Below are 19751 nucleotides of genomic sequence, written 5' to 3'. Positions count from 1 at the left end.
GAAAAAGAAAGAGAAGAACGAGACAGAGAAAAACGAGAGAGAGAGGAACGCGATAAAGATCGCGAGATAACAAAAATGCAACTTGAACTTGAAAACAGACGTTTGGAGTTGTCTCAAGGAAGTGAAGGAGCTCTGGGTCGATCAAGTGAGACAGAATCGTACCGCATGGACAGGCTATTAAAGCCATATGAGGTCGGGACCGACATAGGCTTGTTCCTAAGCAATTTTGAAAGGACTTGCGAAAAGATGAACTTCGGTCCGAGTACATGGCCACAGCGGTTGCTGTCTATGTTGCCGTGTGAGGCGGCGGAAGTAATCGCCAGATTGAGTGTGCACGATGCATATGATTATGCGAAAGTTAAGGCTAGTCTCCTGAAGAAATACCGCCTTTCAGCCGAAGCTTTTCGGCAAAGGTTTAGGAGCACAGGCAAGAAAGATAGCGAGGGCTATCCGGAGTTTGCATATAGCTTAAAGGCCAACCTAGTCGAGTGGCTTAAAAGCGCGGAAGCGTACGACAGCAGAGACATGATCATTGAATGCATGTGTCTAGAGCAGTTTTACAAAACCATTCCCCAAGCTGTGAAACTGTGGGTGCAAGATAGAGGTAATGTAAACACTGTGGAAAGGGCGGCTGAATTAGCCGAAGAGTACGCAACCCGTAGAAAGTTGAACGCCGAGGAGGGAAACTGGGACGGTCGAAATGGACCGCGGAAGCCATTTCCGTTCAAAAAGGGTGCGCAAGCTAGACGATCCGAGCCTGTAGACATGGCGGAAAAGCCCGCAGAAAAGAGCGAGGAGAAAGTTAACGGAGAAACCGCACAAAAAGAACAGAAAAGAAAATTCGAATCTGTCAGACCAATTCGCTGTTACAAATGCCACAAACTGGGACATATAGCTGTAAACTGCGAGAAGCCAAGCGTAGTTTTTTCCTACGTGGAGGAAAAGGATGAGAATATGGAACTTTTAAGTCCATATCTCCACGACCTGCAAGTTAATGGAAAACCATGCCGAGTGCTAAGAGACAGTGCCGCCACGCTGGACATTGTCCATCCGTCTTACGTGATGGTAGAGGACTTCACCGGAGAAGTAGCATGGATAAAACAGGTTGTAGAAGAACACAGCGTGTGTCTGCCCATGGCCAAAGTCAAAATCAGTGGACCATTCGGGGAGCTAGAGACTGAGGCTGCAGTTTCCAAATTTTTGTCACTGCAGTATCCCTACATCTTTTCGAATCGTTCGAATCAGTTACTGCGTGACAGAGGGCTCAAACTGGGAGAGGGCATAGTACAGGCATTGACCAGAGGCCAAGCTCGTAAGATCGCGGCGCTTTCGGCTGAAAATGCTCAAGCTCCTCCAGCTGAAGCAGAAAAGGGGATGGCTTCAATACCCGAATCCGAGCTAGGCCCGACGGACAAAAGAACAGTTGAGGAGAGCCTGCCAGTTGACCAGCTCAATGAGAGCGTAGCACTAGAGTGTCAGAGTTCTAGCCTGCAGGAAGAGCATGCAGGCGCGCTCCCAAGCGAGACAGGGTCGTTATTATCACCGGCCTCAAAGAACTTTGATCAACTCTTACGCGTGGATAGAGAGTCACTGGCAGCTGAGCAAAAGAATGATGAGAGCTTGGCTAAATTACGGGACACAGCTAAAGAAGGCATTGCTAGGCGCAACGTAACGATACATGAGAAAGGAGGATTGTTGTATCGGCATTACAGAGATCGAAAGGGTAGGATTTTAGATCAGTTAGTCATACCTACTAAGTATAGGGAGGACCTTTTGAGTCTTTGTCATGGAAATGGGTGGTCCGGCCACCTAGGCATAAACAAATCAAAGGAAAGATTGCTTATGGAATACTACTGGCCTGGCTGTTTCAAAGATGTAGAAAACTTTGTAAGATCATGCGACGCCTGCCAGCGTTCTGGTAAACCAGGAGAGACTTGGAAAGCTCCACTGAAGGTAGTGCCCTTAATAACAGAGCCTTTCAGACGGCTTGTAATAGACACGGTAGGGCCTCTTCCAAAAACAAAATCAGGCTACAGGTACTTGTTTACCATGCTGTGTCCGGCTACCAAGTTTCCAGAAGCAATCCCTTTGAAAGAGCTCAGCTCTACTGAAGTAGTAGACGCGCTTTTGACAGTGTTTGCACGAGTTGGGTTTCCAGCCGAAATTCAGGCAGATCAAGGGTCAGTATTCACGAGCGCACTGACTTCCACATTCTTGCAAAAGTGCGGGGTAAAGTTAATACACAGTTCTGTCTATCACCCTCAGTCAAACAGTGTAGATAGGTGGCATTCGGTGCTTAAGCGAGTTTTGCGTGCGCTCTGTTACGAGCACAAGGAGGACTGGGAGAACTGTCTGCCGGCAACTTTGTTTGCTTTGCGAACGGTTCCACATGAAGCGACAGGGTTCTCACCAGCAGAACTAGTGTATGGGAGGACACTCCGTTCTCCACTGAGAATGTTAAGAGAGATGTGGGAGGAAAGAGGGGAGAGTCCAACCGTGGTTGAATACGTGCTAAATTTACTGGAACGGCTAAGCGCAACCCAAGAACTAGTCGGAAAGAACATGGCACTAGCTCAAAAGAACGCCAAATTCTATTACGACAGGAATGCGAGGCTTCGTACGTTTAACGCCGGAGACCAGGTAATGATCCTCAAACCTTCAAGAAAGAACAAGCTTGAAGTTCACTGGGACGGGCCCGTTAAAGTGTTGCACAAACTTTCAGAAACTAACTATGCTTTGAGAATGCCCGGTCGCAGGAAGGAAGTGAGGATATATCACTGTAATTTGATGAAGCCGTATGTAGAGCGGAGCGGAGTCGTTAACTATACTGTCAAAGAGCCGGATGGCATTGGTACCAAGTTTAAGGAGGATAGGGCAACCTCCAACTCTGAAATCGGCCTAGAAGAAGTAGTAGAACACTCGGTAAGCTCGCATGCTCTAAGACCCGAGCAGCTAGATGAGCTAAAAGGGGTGTTAGGGGAATATCTCGACAGATTCAGCGATCGGCCGGGTAGAACCGAACTGATAACGCATGAAATTGAGCTGACCTCTGCCGAACCAGTAAGATCAAAACCTTACAGGGTGTCTCCAAGACAGAGAGAGATTATGGAGGCAGAGATACAGCGCATGCTAGAGTTGGGAGTTATTGAGCCCGCTGAGAGTGACTACACGTCACCGCTAATACTCGTAGAAACCCCTAACAAGGACCCTCGTCCGTGTGTTGACTACAGGAAGTTAAATGCGATCACTAGGGATCAGCTGTACCCGATACCCAACATTGAGGAACGAATTGAAAGAGTTAGCGCTGCTAAATACATTTCAACTATAGATCTCGTGCGGGGGTACTGGCAAGTTCCCCTTTCCGAAAGTGCCAGCCGCTATGCCGCATTCATCTCGCCTGTAGGCACTTTTCGCCCTCTCGCACTCAGCTTCGGGCTGAAGAACGCGCCGTTTAGCTTCTCTAAGTTAATGGATATTGTCCTAAAGGACTTGCAGGAGTTCGCCTTACCTTATCTTGATGATGTGGCCATTTTTTCGGACAGCTGGGAACAACACGTATCGCACCTCAAACAGGTGTTCTCACGGTTGAGGGAAGCCGGCTTAACGATGAAAGCGGAAAAGTGTAGGTTTGGTTGTTCGCAGGTTACTTATCTGGGCCATGTTGTTGGTCAGGGCATGAGACGGCCGGCTGAGCTGAAAATAGCTACGATTGGAGATTTTTCTCAGCCGCGCACGAAAACGGACGTTCGTTCATTTTTGGGACTTGTGGGGTACTATCAACGGTACATTCCGAATTACTCACAATTGGCAAGTCCATTAACAGACGCCCTCCGAAAGGGAGCACCGAGTAACGTACACTGGGATAAGGACAAAGAGAACGCTTTTCAAAGTTTGAAAACGCTATTGGTTTCTCGCCCTGTGCTTCGCGCGCCAGACTACACAAAGGAATTCATAGTTCAATGCGACGCAAGCGACAGAGGTATGGGCGTGGTACTTAGTCAAGTCGGCGACGATAACGAGGAGCATCCTATCCTCTACGCCAGCCGTAAACTAAATGTAAGAGAGGAAGCCTACAGCGCTTCAGAGAAGGAATGCGCTTGTTTGGTTTGGGCCGCCCAGAAGTTGTCGTGTTATTTGTACGGAGCGAAGTTCATCTTCGAGACCGACCACTGTCCTCTGACGTGGCTCAATCAAATGTCACACAAAAACGGCCGCTTGCTCCGATGGAGCCTCACTCTCCAAGAGTACAACTTCTCCGTTAGATATAAGAAGGGAAAGTTGCATAGCAATGCGGATGGTTTGAGCAGGCTAATTTGAATTCTGCGTTTGAGGGTCCCGCCTAAATTTTAGGGTTACTAGTGTTAAATTTATTAAGCGAAGAAGATCCCCTCTCATTTAGCAGGATTCCCTCCATGATTGCTGAATTTGTCAGCAGGAATTTGCTTCAGAAATTGGCATAGTGAAATGCAGCATTTTTTTTTGTTTCTGCACTTATGTTGTTGTTGTTTTTTTTGAAGCCTAGCGAGTCTAAAGTGAGAGCCAATGCACGTCATCTCGGCGCAGAGCCGTGTTGTGGGGTTCATTTTGCAGTTGCCTGTCCTTGTTGGATGTTTTGGGGCGGTGACATCAATGCACAAGTGGTCGCTGCGAGCCAAGACATCAATCCCCCCCTGACCAGCAGCCGTTCTCTTCCTGCCTAGCGGTTGTCAGCGCTAGACAGTCGAGACTTTTGGGGCCATGGAGGCGCTGTAAAGAACGGCGGGTTGCACAACAAGATTGTCACCTTGCCACCCGATTACGACAAGGGGTGCAAGACGCGCACCTCCCGCTCTCCGCCGCTGCAGCTGCGAGGCGTTCAAAGAAGCGACCTTTGCGCTGGAATCCGCCGCCTTCCTCCAGCCCGCTTCGACATTGTGACAAGACGAGTTTGGTGTGTGGACAATGATTCCAGAGTTCCTCAACGCGGCGCTGATCTGACACGCCTGAAGAAGCTACCGCGGGAACGTCTTATTTTTGCGCTCTCACGGTTCAGCATGTTGCAAAACAACGAGCGTCCCTCGAGCGGCGTCGATTTTCCGGAACGGCACCACCTTCAACGCCGTCGCTTGGGCTTCGGAATGTGTGTGCCTTTGTGTCTGAAAACTGGTCTTCAGAGCAGCTGCGAGTTGGTGGTGTGTAAACAAACAGCCGCCGCGTCGTAGGACCAGCGGATCGAGTGTATAAAAACTGTGGTTGTGCGATTGTTGGACACACTTCTCTTGAGCAGTCATGTTAGTCTGGTTCACTTCTCTCATGCAGTCCTGTTGGACTAATACTATTTTTCTCAAACAGTCATGTTAGACTGAGTTAATTTTCTGTAAATAAACCCCTTTTTCCTCGTTCTCGATGAGAAGCAGTTCTTCACTTCATCAACGATCTCAGCGTAAATAAGTTGGACGACGGCATGGGCCAGCTACCTTCGAATTCATGCCGTACTCCAATCTTGGCAAAGGACCACGGACGATGGGATTGTGCCCCCAGTCCTGACAGTCCCTACAAGAAAGCTTTGGTAAGGTCTTGTCAGGATACGAATTTTCCGCCTGTTTTCTCAAGCGCTTTCACGTTGGCATATGTTCATAATTCATCCACAATTGGCAAAAGGCTTCCGTATTGCATTTTATTATACCAAACGAGGCTTTTACCCAATTTGCGGGCACTTTACGGGACATTTATCTTTTCTCGGTGATTACGTTCTTACTCAGATTTATCTACGAAACAATGATGATATATGCCAGTTGGTATGTATTTAAAAATATTCAATACGTCATTTCATCAGTCTCTCTGGGAATAGCGTCGTGTCAAGGTGTAATGTGGTGTCGACGTACTACAAGGCTAAAAAAATAACTGCACAATTCGACTGCGGACAGCAGTCGAACTGCGCAGCTGGCTGTGCAGTAGTACAGAAATGTCCTGCGTGTTCTTTTCATTTACTTTTCCGTGAAAACAGACACCGAGAGGACAGAGGGCCCATACACCCCAACACTGGTTGAAAGCCGCGATTACTGCGCTAGGGTACGAATATTCCCGGGGGGCTCATAGCTCCGAATCACTCGCAATGCCTCGATTGCAGATTCGTTCACGTCCAGCGATGAGGGAAGTTGCTAGCGAGTGTTGAGCCAGCAGACGTGTATACCTACACGTGTCAATGGATTCACAGTGCCATCGCACCGCATGAACTGCGGCCACATGATGACTACGTGCGCCCAAGTGGACAGTGTGGCATCGAGTGAGTGGACCAGAACGGCGCGATTGGCAATCCACCCGAACGACGAATGTACGACACTCGCAGTACATCTCGCAATAAAGCAAGATGAAGATCTCTTGCCTCTGGACCACAACACCGGGACGAATGCCGGCCCGTGAGATCACCGAGAGGCAGCACGCCAACTGTGTCACGCAGCACTGTGACGTGCCGGAACGCCGGACTGGAAACTGTAGAAGGCGCCCCATCAGTGAAAAAAAGCGGAAGGGAAAGGCTCGTGGGAGAGTCAACCGCTATAGCACGACTCCCGGCCAGCTCGAACACATGCGTGCATCGGTTAATAAGAAAAGCACGACGCAAGGCACACACTACAACAAGCAGGCCGGAAGAATGGGCCAGCCGCAGCAGAAGGCGAAGGAAGGCAGCATACGCGGAGGTGGGCGACTACCGGTCACCCCCTCCCCTCCCCCCCCCCGTACCTTCCTCCCTTCCTACTCGGACACGTCGTACCGCGAACAAATTTCACTGTTATTCGGTGACGCGGCCACGCAGCAGTTAGAAACGGGCGAGGAGAACGGAATAGCGGCGAGTGGGTTTTTTCTCGCGGTCACCCTCGCCCGAAGTGTCCCAGCTGCTCGGAAGCAGGCAGGTCCTTCCGCTCGCGCGCGCGAGCGTGCAATTCGGCATCGGGACAGATCAGACTTTCGGAGGTGCCGCCGGTGGAATCTATCGCTGGCCCACATCGCGGGCACGCGTATACGTTGCCGCCGGTAACGTTCGCTCTCCGACGCCGGCGCGCTGATCATCGCCGCGCAGTTGGCCGTGTTCATCCCCCTCCTCTGAAGGCGAAGAGAAAGGGATCTAGGAAGAGGGTGAGCTAGAGAACTGGTTCTTTTTCCAGCGATATTTCTTTCTTCATCTACCAGCTTCCCTCGCTCACTCTCGCGGCGCGCGCGCGTACACAGGGCACGTAACGGTTTCGGTGAAGAGTGAAAGGGTAAGGAGCTGCACTGTCTGTGGCCGTCGTGTGTGTTTCTGTCTCGCCGAGAGGACTCGCGTGCGACGGAATCTCGAGCGCAGAAGAAAAGCGACCGAGAGAGAGAAGAGCACGGGGCGAGAAGAGTGGCGGGCAAGCGTGCCGCGCATGCCGAAGAAGACGTGCTTTCCCCGGAACGTCCCCAGCTTCGAAAGCCCCGAAGGCCCCAGTACCGGTAATTGGCGCCGGACCGTTCGCAGCAGCCTCTCGCGTGCCTCCTACAGCTGTTGTCGCCCTCAGCACCGAACGTGGTTGTCTCGCCAGCGTCACTACCGCCCTGTGTGCGCGCGTGCGCGGTTGTCGGCTACGCCTGGTCGCGGCGTCGCTCTCTAGCCACTGCCGTGAAACATCGTCGACGTGCCCGTTCTTCACTTGCGGTCTAGGAGTCGTTCCAGTGCTCAACCGGCGACCGCCCAGAAGCAGTGCGACTCTGCGGGCTGTTCGCCTCTCGCTCGAGAGTGGACGACGACGACTGATCCGCGCGGCCCGCCCGCGACAAGATGCGTGCGGTGCCAGGCTTACACTCGCTCGGACACAGGCGTCCCTGGAAGTTTTTGCTGACGACGTCGCGCTGCTGCGACGTTCCTGCCGGCTGGCACTGACTGCAGTCGGCCAGCGATGATCGTCTTATTTGCGGTGAGTCGAGGGTTTCTCTATACACTCAAACTTCGCTTTCTTTGAGGTTTGCCTAAGGTGCGCATGGCGATTTCAGTTAGTTGAGGATTCATAGTGCGGAAAATGCTGAAAAGACAAGCACGGGGGCGCGTTCCAGTACGACGTGAACTTTGTGGTTTATAATCAAAAGCCCTTGAAATATACGTAATGATATTACGATAATATTAAACAATGAGGCTGTTAACTTGACGAATTCACAAAATTTCGCGCGCTATTTGTTGCTCCTGGTTGCTTTTTTACTGTAATTTTCTTCTGCTCCTTCTCAACAAGTCACATTTAGGCTGCCATTACTGAGGATGCATGGCCCAGAAGTCTTATTGGGAATCAAATTGAGTTTGTTTCATTTATGCAGTTCGCTGGACAAGCGCACACATGCAATAGAACGTTGTTCATCGTCGTTCTCTGACAGTATAGAGGAACACGTAATCTAACATATTAGAGTATTCAAAGCAGCCTCGAGACATCTTCAGAATGTTCGTGGTTCAGAAAGAAAATTATCTCTGATAAGGTAAATTCGCCGGCTGTCTATATGACTAATGCTTCCGGGCTTTTAACCACGTCGGTGTGAACCGAATAGCTGAGTTTCTGGCCGTCTTGCTATCCCGAAGTCGTTGCGTGCTGCGGTCAGCCGGCTTTTTTACCGACTGCTTTTACAGAACCTCGCATTAGACAGGAAGGAGCCGCAATTAGTGTCGACTGTGTTCTCCTATATATTAACTTCTTTGCATCAGATGAAACTTGATTCGCAAGACCGCTTACTTGTAAATGAACTGAAATTTTCGCAAGTTGTTGTCGCTACCTTTACGCATTGTGATTCTATAAATGGCATGTGGCATAAGCCGTGGCCCATTGTAGTTTACCCACCTGTTTGCTATGTTGTCTGCTCTTTGTTTGTAATACTTAATTTGAGACTTTTTGGACTAGTGTTCTCATTCAATTGCCGTCAGAATATGACATTGTGGTCACCGGCACACAGTTCTTGTGCGAGAGCTACGACTATAGAAGAAATTGTAAATAGAGGAGGCATTTTAACAATGAAATTACACCTAAATACATTAGGAAATAGTGATTCCGCCTATAGCAAAACATCGTCGTAAGGGTATGGTTCACATTGTGCAACACATTCGATATATTTGTTCACATTTGAAGAGTTCCTTGGGCTGACATTGCGCTCAAAGCTTACACGTAAGATGAAAATCAGTCAGATTTGTTCTTGTATACGTAAAACGCGCGTTTATCATCAATCGATAAGTAGTGCTCCCCTAAACGTGCGTGCAAATGACGTTCCAATAAGAGGTCAGTACAAAAGTTGGTTTAAGCTGTCAAGAAAGCGCCTGTCAAACCTACGCCTCGCTTGGCCTTGAATTTTTAGACAGACCAATCATTCCTCGGTGCTCGTATATACAACACCGCTGTTCCGACCGTGACCTTCAAGCCCGGAGAAGAATTACAAGCAAGCCTAACCGAACAGTGCGCTGATCAGGGAAGGGACACAACCAGAGGAGGCGAGCGTTGAACACGTAGGGCTTGGTGGCTTGGCAGGCGTTGTCGATGGGTGTTTTCTTGCACTCGGAAAACTGCACCCTGGCCACGGCCGCCAAACACCGGCGCGGCTTAGAAAATTGATCACCGCTCTTTCTATGACACGAAAAATGGCCCGGCTGAAAGCTCGGCCTTGACGCCACCGGAACGGCGAGCGTAGCACAGGTCGAAAGAAACGGTCTCGCCGTGTTCCGTTTTGTTTACTGTCGGCTTTCCTTTTGCAACGCATGCAGACAAAATTGCTTCTGCGCAAGAAATGAAGCGGAACATATTACGACAGCTTTCGACAGCCGTTCAAAACCGAAAAGTGACACCTAAGAAGAAAACCACAAAGTTCACTTTTCAGTCTCGGTCAGCGCCGATCCCCCACTTCACCCTTTGCCTCATGGGCCTGAATGGAACTACGTGTGCTCTTATAAGGATAGTAATTTGATGTCGTGATTCATAAACACGTGGATCTTCAGTTCATGGCTTTTTTTTTTTTGCTCGGCTCCTTTGCACGTAATGTGACGACTTATGCAGGAACGTGTCAAAAGCTCTTGGGAAGAGAATAAGCGCGTAAAGTCTTCCTCGAAATGCCGATGTGCTCTCGAGTATGAGCACAAATCGATTAACGTCACATGCGGTGCGTGACGATATGTAATGAATTCGAGGTATATCTGTTTGACTGGCCATACCTAGTGGTTTTGATTCGAGTTCTTTTGCTTCTAGTACCTTGACTTCCAGTAGGAGCATGGCAGAAAAGAAAAGCTCCTGGAGAACCAAATGCTGCGCACGTATAGTAGCACATGAACAGTTCGTTCAAGAGCAATGCAGTTTTACAAAATATAATACATCTTCTGGATTAAAATGTGCGCCTTTCATTCACCGAAGAGTCGTGACTTTAGTTGACGTCCAGTGCTCAGTTGTCGATGACGGTGCTGAAGGTGATGAAGCAGATTGTTCAAGCCAGAATGCATGTTTACCTGTTCAAACTTGCAGAAGACAACGACAGGACTGCACGATCAGATTTACCAGACGGCAATCTAATAAACCCGAAGAAAGAATATTCTCTCGCTATTTTCTGCGCAGCTACAAAACCTTGCACGCGCAGGGAAAGAAGACACAAATCTCTCGGCGACGCGTACATGCCTTCGCAATGACGCGCAAGATCACCGTACACGCACATTCGTGCAGGCCACCGAAAAGCAAAGACAAAGATAACACTTGTCCGTTTACTCGAGAAGCTCGCAGTGCTGACACAGTCGCCCGCGCAGTTCACGTTCCGCATATAAATTTAGCCGTTCTCGCTTCCCCGATAACTTGGCGATCGCGCGCTCGGTCAGTGGGGCTCCAGGCATGCGATACCCGCATCGCAAAAGAAAGATCGGTACCCTACAAAGCGGCTCGTTTTCCTTTTAGTACTTTAACTGAAGGGCGTCTTCACGAGGGTGTCCCAGGTTGCTAACTGGTTTGAGATGTTTGCGTCTGATACACAGCACGCAAAGGCTATGCAAGGGCAAGAAATCGGGACGAACGCTGTCCTGTGCTCCTTTCCACTGTCATCAGTAATGGGTGCGCCGTGTGTGCTGTATACGTGCATCGCACATCCTTCCTCAGAGACGGCGATCACACTGAGACACGTAAATTAGTTAGTGTGTTGCGTACTATGGGATGCCTTGCATATGTTGTAAATCTGTGACGTGAGCTGTACATTTCATTTCTCATTATACATCTATCTGGAGTAGCACGCAGCCAAGCAAACCTCTCTCGAATTTATTAAAGAGCTCTCTAGCGCCCTTTCTCTTTCTCTGTCTTTCTCAATCTGTACGTGAAGTGAATCGCTTTCAGTAAAGCAGTGCCGCTTCATCGATGACGAATTCTTACCTCTAAATAACGACTATACCTACAAATCGCCTGTGGTGATCCCAGGAATTTCGCGGCTCACTGCTTTTTTTTCACTTGATGACATCTTAAAACTAAGCGTAATTGGAATTGCTATTTGAAGGTATTTTTATTTATTTTTGATCTCTGCTGTTCCGACACAGTGTCCTTAAGATATTAACGTTGTTTGGTTTAGTTCAAACATACGCCATTAGGGAGAACGCGTTGCACGCTTTACGATTGAAAATATCGTGGTTTCTGCCGTTGCTCATTTCCCAACGCACAGCAAAATATGATACGTAAACGACATATTGTGTCTCGTTTCTATGTAACGATGCGTGTAATATACAGAGCTTATGCAATAGGAAGCCGCGTATTCGTCTCTTCCCGTGTTCGCTTCCCTAATCGACTGACTCAACAATGTTTTCTGCCATCTAACCCTTCGATGTTTTTCCGGCACATAGAAAAATAGCTTCGGTGTTTTTTTCGCCTGCAGCACCTAAAAACAACTCTCATTCATATTAACGCAGTCCAGAGGGGGGAATAAGGAAATCGTTCCTATGCGCACTATAAGGGACGCAGCAGCGTAGTGCTAAAAAATAAATGCCGTAAACGCGCGCGGCAAACCGGATGGTGTGTGCGTGAGAACACTTTTAGCAGTTGGTTCTGATCCCGTTTCGTGGTTTTCCCGGCCTTACCGCAAGGCGTGTTGTCGCCAAGCGAAGATTCGTTCCTGTTGAAAGTTATTTTTCACCGGGAATCACCACCAGGCGAGGCCGACATTGCTTAGTGGCTTCTATACGCTCAACGTTTTCCGCAACTGCACAGTAACGCCTGCAGTGATCTCGGAGGTACAATATTTTAAGAACCGGGGTAGTCTTGTTTTTGACCGTGTACATCGCGAATTCTTTCATTCCCAGGGTTCTGCACTGACAAATAGGTCGAGGTTGCGCGATAGATGCTTATGTATAGTTCTTGCACAATACCTTAAATTGCGACATTAGTGAATGCGAGGTATTACGTCTGAAAGAGTCTGGAAGAAGATGCATCAGCCTGAATTCACATGAGCAGAAGCATAGAACAGAAGTACCTTAGTCTTCACGAGACACAAACTGAACTGCAATTTCGGGGTATACGTGGGTCAGCTATACAATAGCTTGTAGAGGTGCATAATCGATAATTGCGAAATTACGTAACTGGGCAAACTACATCTCTTCGGGTGCTACATCAACTAGTTATAATAAATATATGTGCCCTGGACGTCGTTAATAATTTCATGGTGCCACTAAAGCTTTTCAAAAGAGTACAAACACATTCAGGAGTTTGTTTGCTTTTTCGGCTTTGCTTTTGTTAACTATAAATTCTTTTGAGGCTTTTTCGCCTCTTAACGCTTTAAACGTTCGCAATATTATTAGCCCTAAAGAAAGTGCACTTCGAGTTTGCTTGCGTACCAATAAGCAGCAGCAGATGAAAGTTAGTTTCTACCATCAAGCGATCGCCCCCTGGAGTCCCATGCGTCAAGTTCGGCGACCCTCGAAACTAATCGCATTCCAATCTCACTGTCCGTGAGGAACGCAGAAAACGACCGTTCTCTGGGGCGTGCTGAACGGTTACTGCGTATGTACCAGTCTCTTTCGGCCTGCCAGAAACACAACAGACCGATAAGGTAGCGGGAGACCAGTTCCATTGTCGGTGGGTAATTTGCCTGCCAATTAGGATCGCACCTTCATAGGCACTGCCTCTGGCGCCAATGGCCGTGGTTGCGGTGGGGAGGGAAACCAGCAAAGGAGAAGCAATAAAAGAAATCGTATACGAAGACTATACAAAAAATATTATAACCCTCTGTGGGTGGGTGGGCTCGTGCGAAACTGTGCTTCCGTTGGTATATACTATTATTGTCCTCAACAGAGTATAAAGCATTCTTCCGTTTTCTGTGTTGTCTACTTGAGGCTGCGTAAACGCATTTCATAAGCAAAATGCAAACAGGCACAGCCATTTGGCTCGGGTGCGCGCGTGCCGTGATAGACCGTACGAGGTAGGGCGCGTCGACCGGAAGACAGACGTGGCCATATGAGATGCAAATTACGCGCCTTTGCGGGGAGGGGCTGACCGCGTGGTAACAAAGGTGCCACTGTAATGAGTGGTAGCACTATACTGCCTTTGTGGCACGTTGGCAAAACGATCGATGCTGTCAGACCGTTCGCTTCGCTCTCGTTTGTGGTGTCATATCTTAACGAGCAAATAGGCCTTATGCCCTTCGGCGCATTGCACCGCCATATTTCCTATTATCTTTTATTGACCACTAACGTTTATAACTTATGTAACGAAAGTGTTTATTGGTACTTAATGTTTTATCAGACGGCACCATTCATTCGACTTCTTTCTCTTAGTTTTGCGCCTTGTATGTGATTCGATCGAATCTGCAATAGTAAATTTACTTACAAAAGCAGCAATCTGTACATCAGGGTAGATATGCGAGTTCGTCATGTACATTTTGAAAATGTGCCAAGGACTTTAGGACGGCTAGCTAGTGGTCGCTTTGATTGACCGCCACTGAGGATTCGGAACACTGAGAACGCTTCTCATCGACACGACAGCACACAGTAATACTGAGAAAAGAAACCATACGGAGTTCTATCATAATTGCCTATCTTATTTATTTGCTGGCCTGTAGAGCGGGCTTACATGTTTTCAGACAATTCAGTCGTTAGTCAGGAATCAGCAGTGACATCTGCCTATCCCGTAATTGAACAATGCGATCAGGGTGCAGAGGTCCAGTTGCCTTAACTGCTTACTTTTGAGTTTTTGTTACGTCTTATTTATTTCTACAAAAAAAAACACCCATGCACGTTCATCCTACATGCATGGAAAGGTATTAAAAATGAGGAGCCGTGGTTTCTTCTAAGTTATACCTCAAACCATGATGCGAATAAAAATTATGCGTTCTTTCTATTTTATCGGAGGAGAGAGGACATTATGAGGTATGTTCGTTGGCCCGAACTACAGCTTGATCTGGCCTGCTGCTCTGCCCGGCGGGGAAAAAGACGGGAAGGAAAAAGAATGATGATCCTAACGATGGGAGGAGGAGGTGCACATATGCAAGTCAACTACTTTGCAGTGTCGGACCAATCGCGGCTTGTGGCGGTGCTGGGGCTATCCTAACTTTCGGGACTGCACTGGTTGCCTCAAGCCAAGGGTCCCAAACAACGTTCTCAGATAGTGACCATCCGTGGACTTGCGCAATCATAGTGACCAGCTTCTCTCGTTCTCTCTCGTGCTCAGGACAAATTCAACACAGGTGTTCGTGGTACCTGACAGCGTTAAAAGATTGGACAACTGTCAACACAACCTATAATGTGTGCACAGCGCCTGATGAACGCGGCACCGATTCGAATATGCTGCAGAGTACACGTTGCTCGTGGACACAAATAAACACAGGCAGCATATAAGAGAACATATTGAAGAAATGACCGACGATCTCCCATCGAAAACTCTTTCTCCAAATAATTCCCCATCGTTATGGATATAATGCAACAAGAGATGACGTTTAGTGACAAGGGAAAGAAGTTGCGTGGCATCCTTCGTTCCGGTGCCAGACATGAAGCAGACATTTAAGCAACACACGCATTGTGTCTTCATCCGCCTCTCCACACGCGCAAGTTGGAAAGCCTTCACAGTACATTTCGGAAGGAAAGTTATTTCTGTAGTTGAGGACACTACCTTGGAACTCTTGTCATCTAGCTGCCATTAATTTTTCTGCAATGCAGAAAAATGAGAGAAACATATGTTCCTCTCAAATACTTTAGACACTAATTGGTTCACGGCATTTGAGGATCTATTCAAGTAAACGTTGTGTGCCGTCAGCATCATAATACTAATTCAGCATGTGGTTATGAAAGAAGGCTTTGCATAGTTATTTGCACAAATAAATGCACAGAAACGTTACAAGCTCGTGCCAACTCTACTGCTTACAAGACAGAGATTACAAGAAGGTATTTCGTGACGGCTGGCAAACATAAACACTACTCGGTTGCGATGACAATCGATACAACGTTACGTCTTGAAGCTCGCCATAGTAAGATGAACAAGGTCAACGAGGTTAACAGACTGCCAATGTGTTCGTGCTAGCGCCTTTGTATTTGATACTTCACGAACGATAATTGCTACCGGCTTGACTGATATCACTGGCTGCTCCCGTGTCGGCCGCTTGTGTAATTACGTCGTCCCTTGGTATGCAAGACCTTTCAGATCAAGCTCCTAGAGGCTGCCTTGGTAGAGGCCGTTGAAGGCTTTGAGGGCGGGGCATTGCATTGTTGGCTAGCTTTTGCTGTCTCTTTGTTTTATTTATACCTGCGTAACACAGCTGCATTTACTTTTCTAGCATGTCACCAAAGTAATGCTTCAGTTTAAGAAGTTGTATTACGGATTTATTTGGATGAAATCGGAAATGTGAAATACTGTGGGGCGACTTTGCTACATGCACTAATTGTTTGTTCAAAGGATATTATTATACGGTGTTACAAAAAACGTTCCCGCAACAAAGTGCATTCAGTAAACGTCCCTAACTGTCAATACAGAAAAAAAAACAGCAATAAAGAGAGGTATTCAGCCCTTTCATTGTTTAAACACAAGTCAATCAAATTAAAAAGTTGCAGGCAATATTTTTTTTTTTTTGCATGGAGCCCATCTGGCTCTGTGTAAATTTGGGCCAACATTGCTTACTCAAATGTGTCCGATAACAGTATACCTGTGCTTTTATATAATACGCATCTTGAAATAAGGTTCACTTTTCGATCTTTGAAGGTAAGCTCAAATATGTGGGGCAAACAATTCTTCGAATATGAAAAACAGATCGCTCAATGACATTTATTATTTGGCATTTTACTTCCCATACCACTAATTGAGAATGGTCTTATTCCGGACAACTTATCCTGGGAACATTGAACATGCCACGCTCCATGGAAGCCGATTTCGTATAATGAACTTATTGTCGCATTGGTTGGTGTAAAGGTTTGGTAGGCACTGTTATGCTTGGGCCAATGCAAATGGGGTGAAAGAACAGACACTTTGATTTTTCCCAATGAGAGGTGGTTGCCGTTACACCAAGCAGAAGAACGTATAGAAGCTGATTATTATATGAGCTAGTTTACGTGGCTATTTTGATAATTTCTATCACTAACACTCACAGCCAATCTGCATGAATGACAAGCTGCTATGGATATTTTGATTTTCCATGTTAGTGAATCGTGTTCAGAGTAATAAAATATGCCACTGGACATGGTCGGTTCAATATTTTTGTTCTGTACATAAAAAGGCAAATTCAGGACTCCGCGTAACCGGGATACCATTGCAAGGTGCTTGTTCTGCAGTGCCCTTTCTTTGCACTAAGCGCGTCGTTGCTCCACCAATGTAGTAGTACGTACTGTGTGGTAGATAGAACATTAATGGCGCTACCAGAAACGTCAGAGTTTCCGACTTTCTCCCTGCCTTTCAGAATGAACCCTTCATACAAGACTCAGTTCATATGAAATTAACAATCTTGAAGCTTGCTGTTTCGAATCCCTCGTGTTGCACTCCAGTTAACTCTGGGTTACGCCATTTATTAGGAAATGTCACAGTGGTAGTACAATGAATCGTTATACTGGTCAACGTTCACTAAAGTAGCACCAAACATGTCCTCGAAGCTCAGAAGTGGGCCTTAAGGGAGCAGCGTGAGGCACAAAGAAACGTATCTTCTCATTAGAGGACCGCAAACTTTTTGGCTCACAAATGGTAGTTGGACGCCGGTGGGCTTCCTAAATGTGACACCAGAATAGACACGGCGGACTGGTAGCTGCAGACTCGCCTTACAACAGTACGAATTACACTTCAGATTCGGCCTGAGGTCAGCCTTTCAAGCGCCCGTTGCGACACGCCCGACAGCTGCAGCGAGAGAGAGAGAGAGAAAATTGCTTAATAACACACCGTGTCCCACAGCACTGGCTCCCGACAACCGACAAGACCCTATACCCGAGGCGGTCGTGGAGAACCATAGCGCCATAAATTAAAGGTCACTGGCCGTGTCTTCTTAGCGCCAGCACAATAAACATGCGCCCGCGTCGTTCACCTCGCAGATTCGTTGTGTACTACAAGGTGTCTGTGTGCGCTACAGTCTCGCGTACACTGTCGCCAGGCGATGCGTGAAGAAAGTGTTTTGTCCACTCCTCTCTCTCGCCCCCGTCTGCCGGCGGCCACCAGCAGGCCACGCTCATCGCGTGCGCAGCCACCGCGTCCGATTAAGGCGACGCCGCCTTCGCTGGTTCGAAAAAATGCGGTCAGTGGGCCCGCTTCAAAAGAATCGCGCTATAAAATCGAGGACACGCACAAACACAACCGGCAAGCTGCCTACGTCCTTGTCACCGTCGGCTGGCTGCGCATTGTTCGCCGCCGGGCCAAGCCGCATCAGGAAGAAATGACGCGGGAAAAAGAAAAAGCAAGGAAAACAACGGGAAAGAATAATAGCGCCAGTAGTAGCGTTTCACACTCGGGGAAACGCGTTCGCCGTTTAGGAATGCAGGTAAAAATCGAAAGTTATCATTCATATTTCTGGCAACAAAAGAACTAGGGGAGTCAGGGAGTAGTCGTTGAGCTCTCCCACTACTGCTCTGATTACTCCTGGATTGTCCTTGTCGACACCTACAGAGCGCCTTCACCAATCCATTACCTTTCTTTTCTGTTAGTAACCTGTACGCGTGAAGGAGGAAGTGGGCGAGTAACTGGTAAAGATACGAGGCGTAGATGGGCACAACACCTGCGTATTCGCGATTCGCCTTGCTTTTTCGATCTCGTTCACATAGCACTTAAAGGAGGAGACAATGGCAGTGTTCTGTGCCTAGCCATTGTTTTTCGTGCTCATTCTGCATTATCTTTCCTGAAGTTGGTTAATGGCAGGGCGTAATAGTTTGTTCGGCCGCCAGACCTAAGGAATACCCACGGAACTTTTGTCAGACCTAAGCTAGAATACGCATGCTCTGTTTGGGACCCGCACAAAACCACCCTTTCTAACACTCTAGAAGCAGTTCAGAATCGTGCAGCTCGCTATATTTATTCTGATTATTCTTACCGCACTAGTGTCTCTCAACTAAAATTAAAAGCAGGATTTCCAATATAGATATAAGGCGTCATGTTTTCAGACTGTGTCTTTATCACAAATTTCATCATTCTGCTCCTAGTACTTCAGCCATCATTCCACTCACCCTCAATCTTGCCGATTACGTCACGAAAAATCTGTGTACCCTCCGCTTGCCCGGACCACTGCGCACCTACATTCTTTCTTTGTGAAGACTTCCCGGGACTGGAATGACCTTTCCGCCGACGCCGTGGACCACTCCAATCCATATAATTTCAAGGCTGCCATTGAGGCCACATTCCGCTGAAGTGGTCACCCATCCCTCATGTAATACAAAACAACGGTGTCTTTGAGGTAATAATAAATAAGTAAATAAATGAATAAATAAATAAATAAATGCGTAGCACAAACTTTTCATTTGCGCTCCGAAATTACAAGGTTGTCACAACTTACAAGGTGTGGCATCATTCTTTGTTCAATCAGTTGGCGTTGTCTTTCTATATTGAGATAAAAATACATGCTCATGCTAGTAATGATAAAGTGCTCGGGCTATATCGGGGGCAGCGTACAAACTAGGCTTGCAGCACAGCGGCCTCCAAGTAATCAGCGAGCATATAGTACTGAGGAAATACCAGGATACCGTGTTGCGCGAAAGTGTGAGGCCCAATTGAAAGGTGCAATGGAATATGTGAGGAAATTACTGTTAAGCCGAAACCGATATGTTAGTTCAGCATAACAGTTCACAATGTAGCAAAGGAAAAGATTAAAAGCACAGTCATTCTCGAGAACTTCCGAAACTATGCGAGTTACGATACTTGGAGCGGATTTATCTTGAAAGAAGTGCAATAAAAACGGAGGCACTGAAGCAACAACGAACAACGAGATAGTTCATTTCACGCCCATTTACCCTTACTTCGGAGCAGCCATTCATGTTAATGAAGGACCCTTGCAAAAACAAGTACCTCGGCAAAGGACTGCTATTCAGAGGAGGTCGGAAGAATGTACCCCGAAGGGATAAAATATAATCTTGAATTCTGGAGTTGTAGAAAATTCCTAATTTATTAATAGATCCTGTACATTTTGCATGCACACGTTACCGACACTTCCTGGAATAATGCCGCGTACACTGCGCTGATCACGTTACTTGTCGTACCATGTATCTACCAATCCCAAATTTCATCTTCCTATACGCCTTCAACCGACCTTCTTCTTCTTGCTGCCTTCTCTCTCCCCACTTGGTTATAATGATGGTTGCGCCCTAGTGACCCCACAAAACACTAGATTAA

At 47.4% G+C, this 19751-nt stretch overlaps 1 protein-coding gene across 1 annotated transcript in view; it reads left to right on the top strand.

Annotated features, from left to right (window-relative positions):
- Positions 1-6967: 6967 nt before the first annotated feature.
- Positions 6968-19751, top strand: part of LOC135900953 (uncharacterized) — a 36114-nt gene continuing 23330 nt past the window's right edge. The window contains exon 1 of the mRNA XM_065430582.2: positions 6968-7913. Within this exon, the coding sequence (XP_065286654.1) occupies positions 7896-7913 (18 nt within the window). The 5' untranslated portion in view covers positions 6968-7895. The remainder of the gene's footprint in view (positions 7914-19751) is intronic.

The sequence above is a fragment of the Dermacentor albipictus genome, chromosome 2 (genome assembly GCF_038994185.2).
Source record: "Dermacentor albipictus isolate Rhodes 1998 colony chromosome 2, USDA_Dalb.pri_finalv2, whole genome shotgun sequence".
Lineage (NCBI taxonomy): Eukaryota > Metazoa > Arthropoda > Arachnida > Ixodida > Ixodidae > Dermacentor > Dermacentor albipictus.
This window is presented reverse-complemented; position numbering and strand designations above follow the sequence as displayed.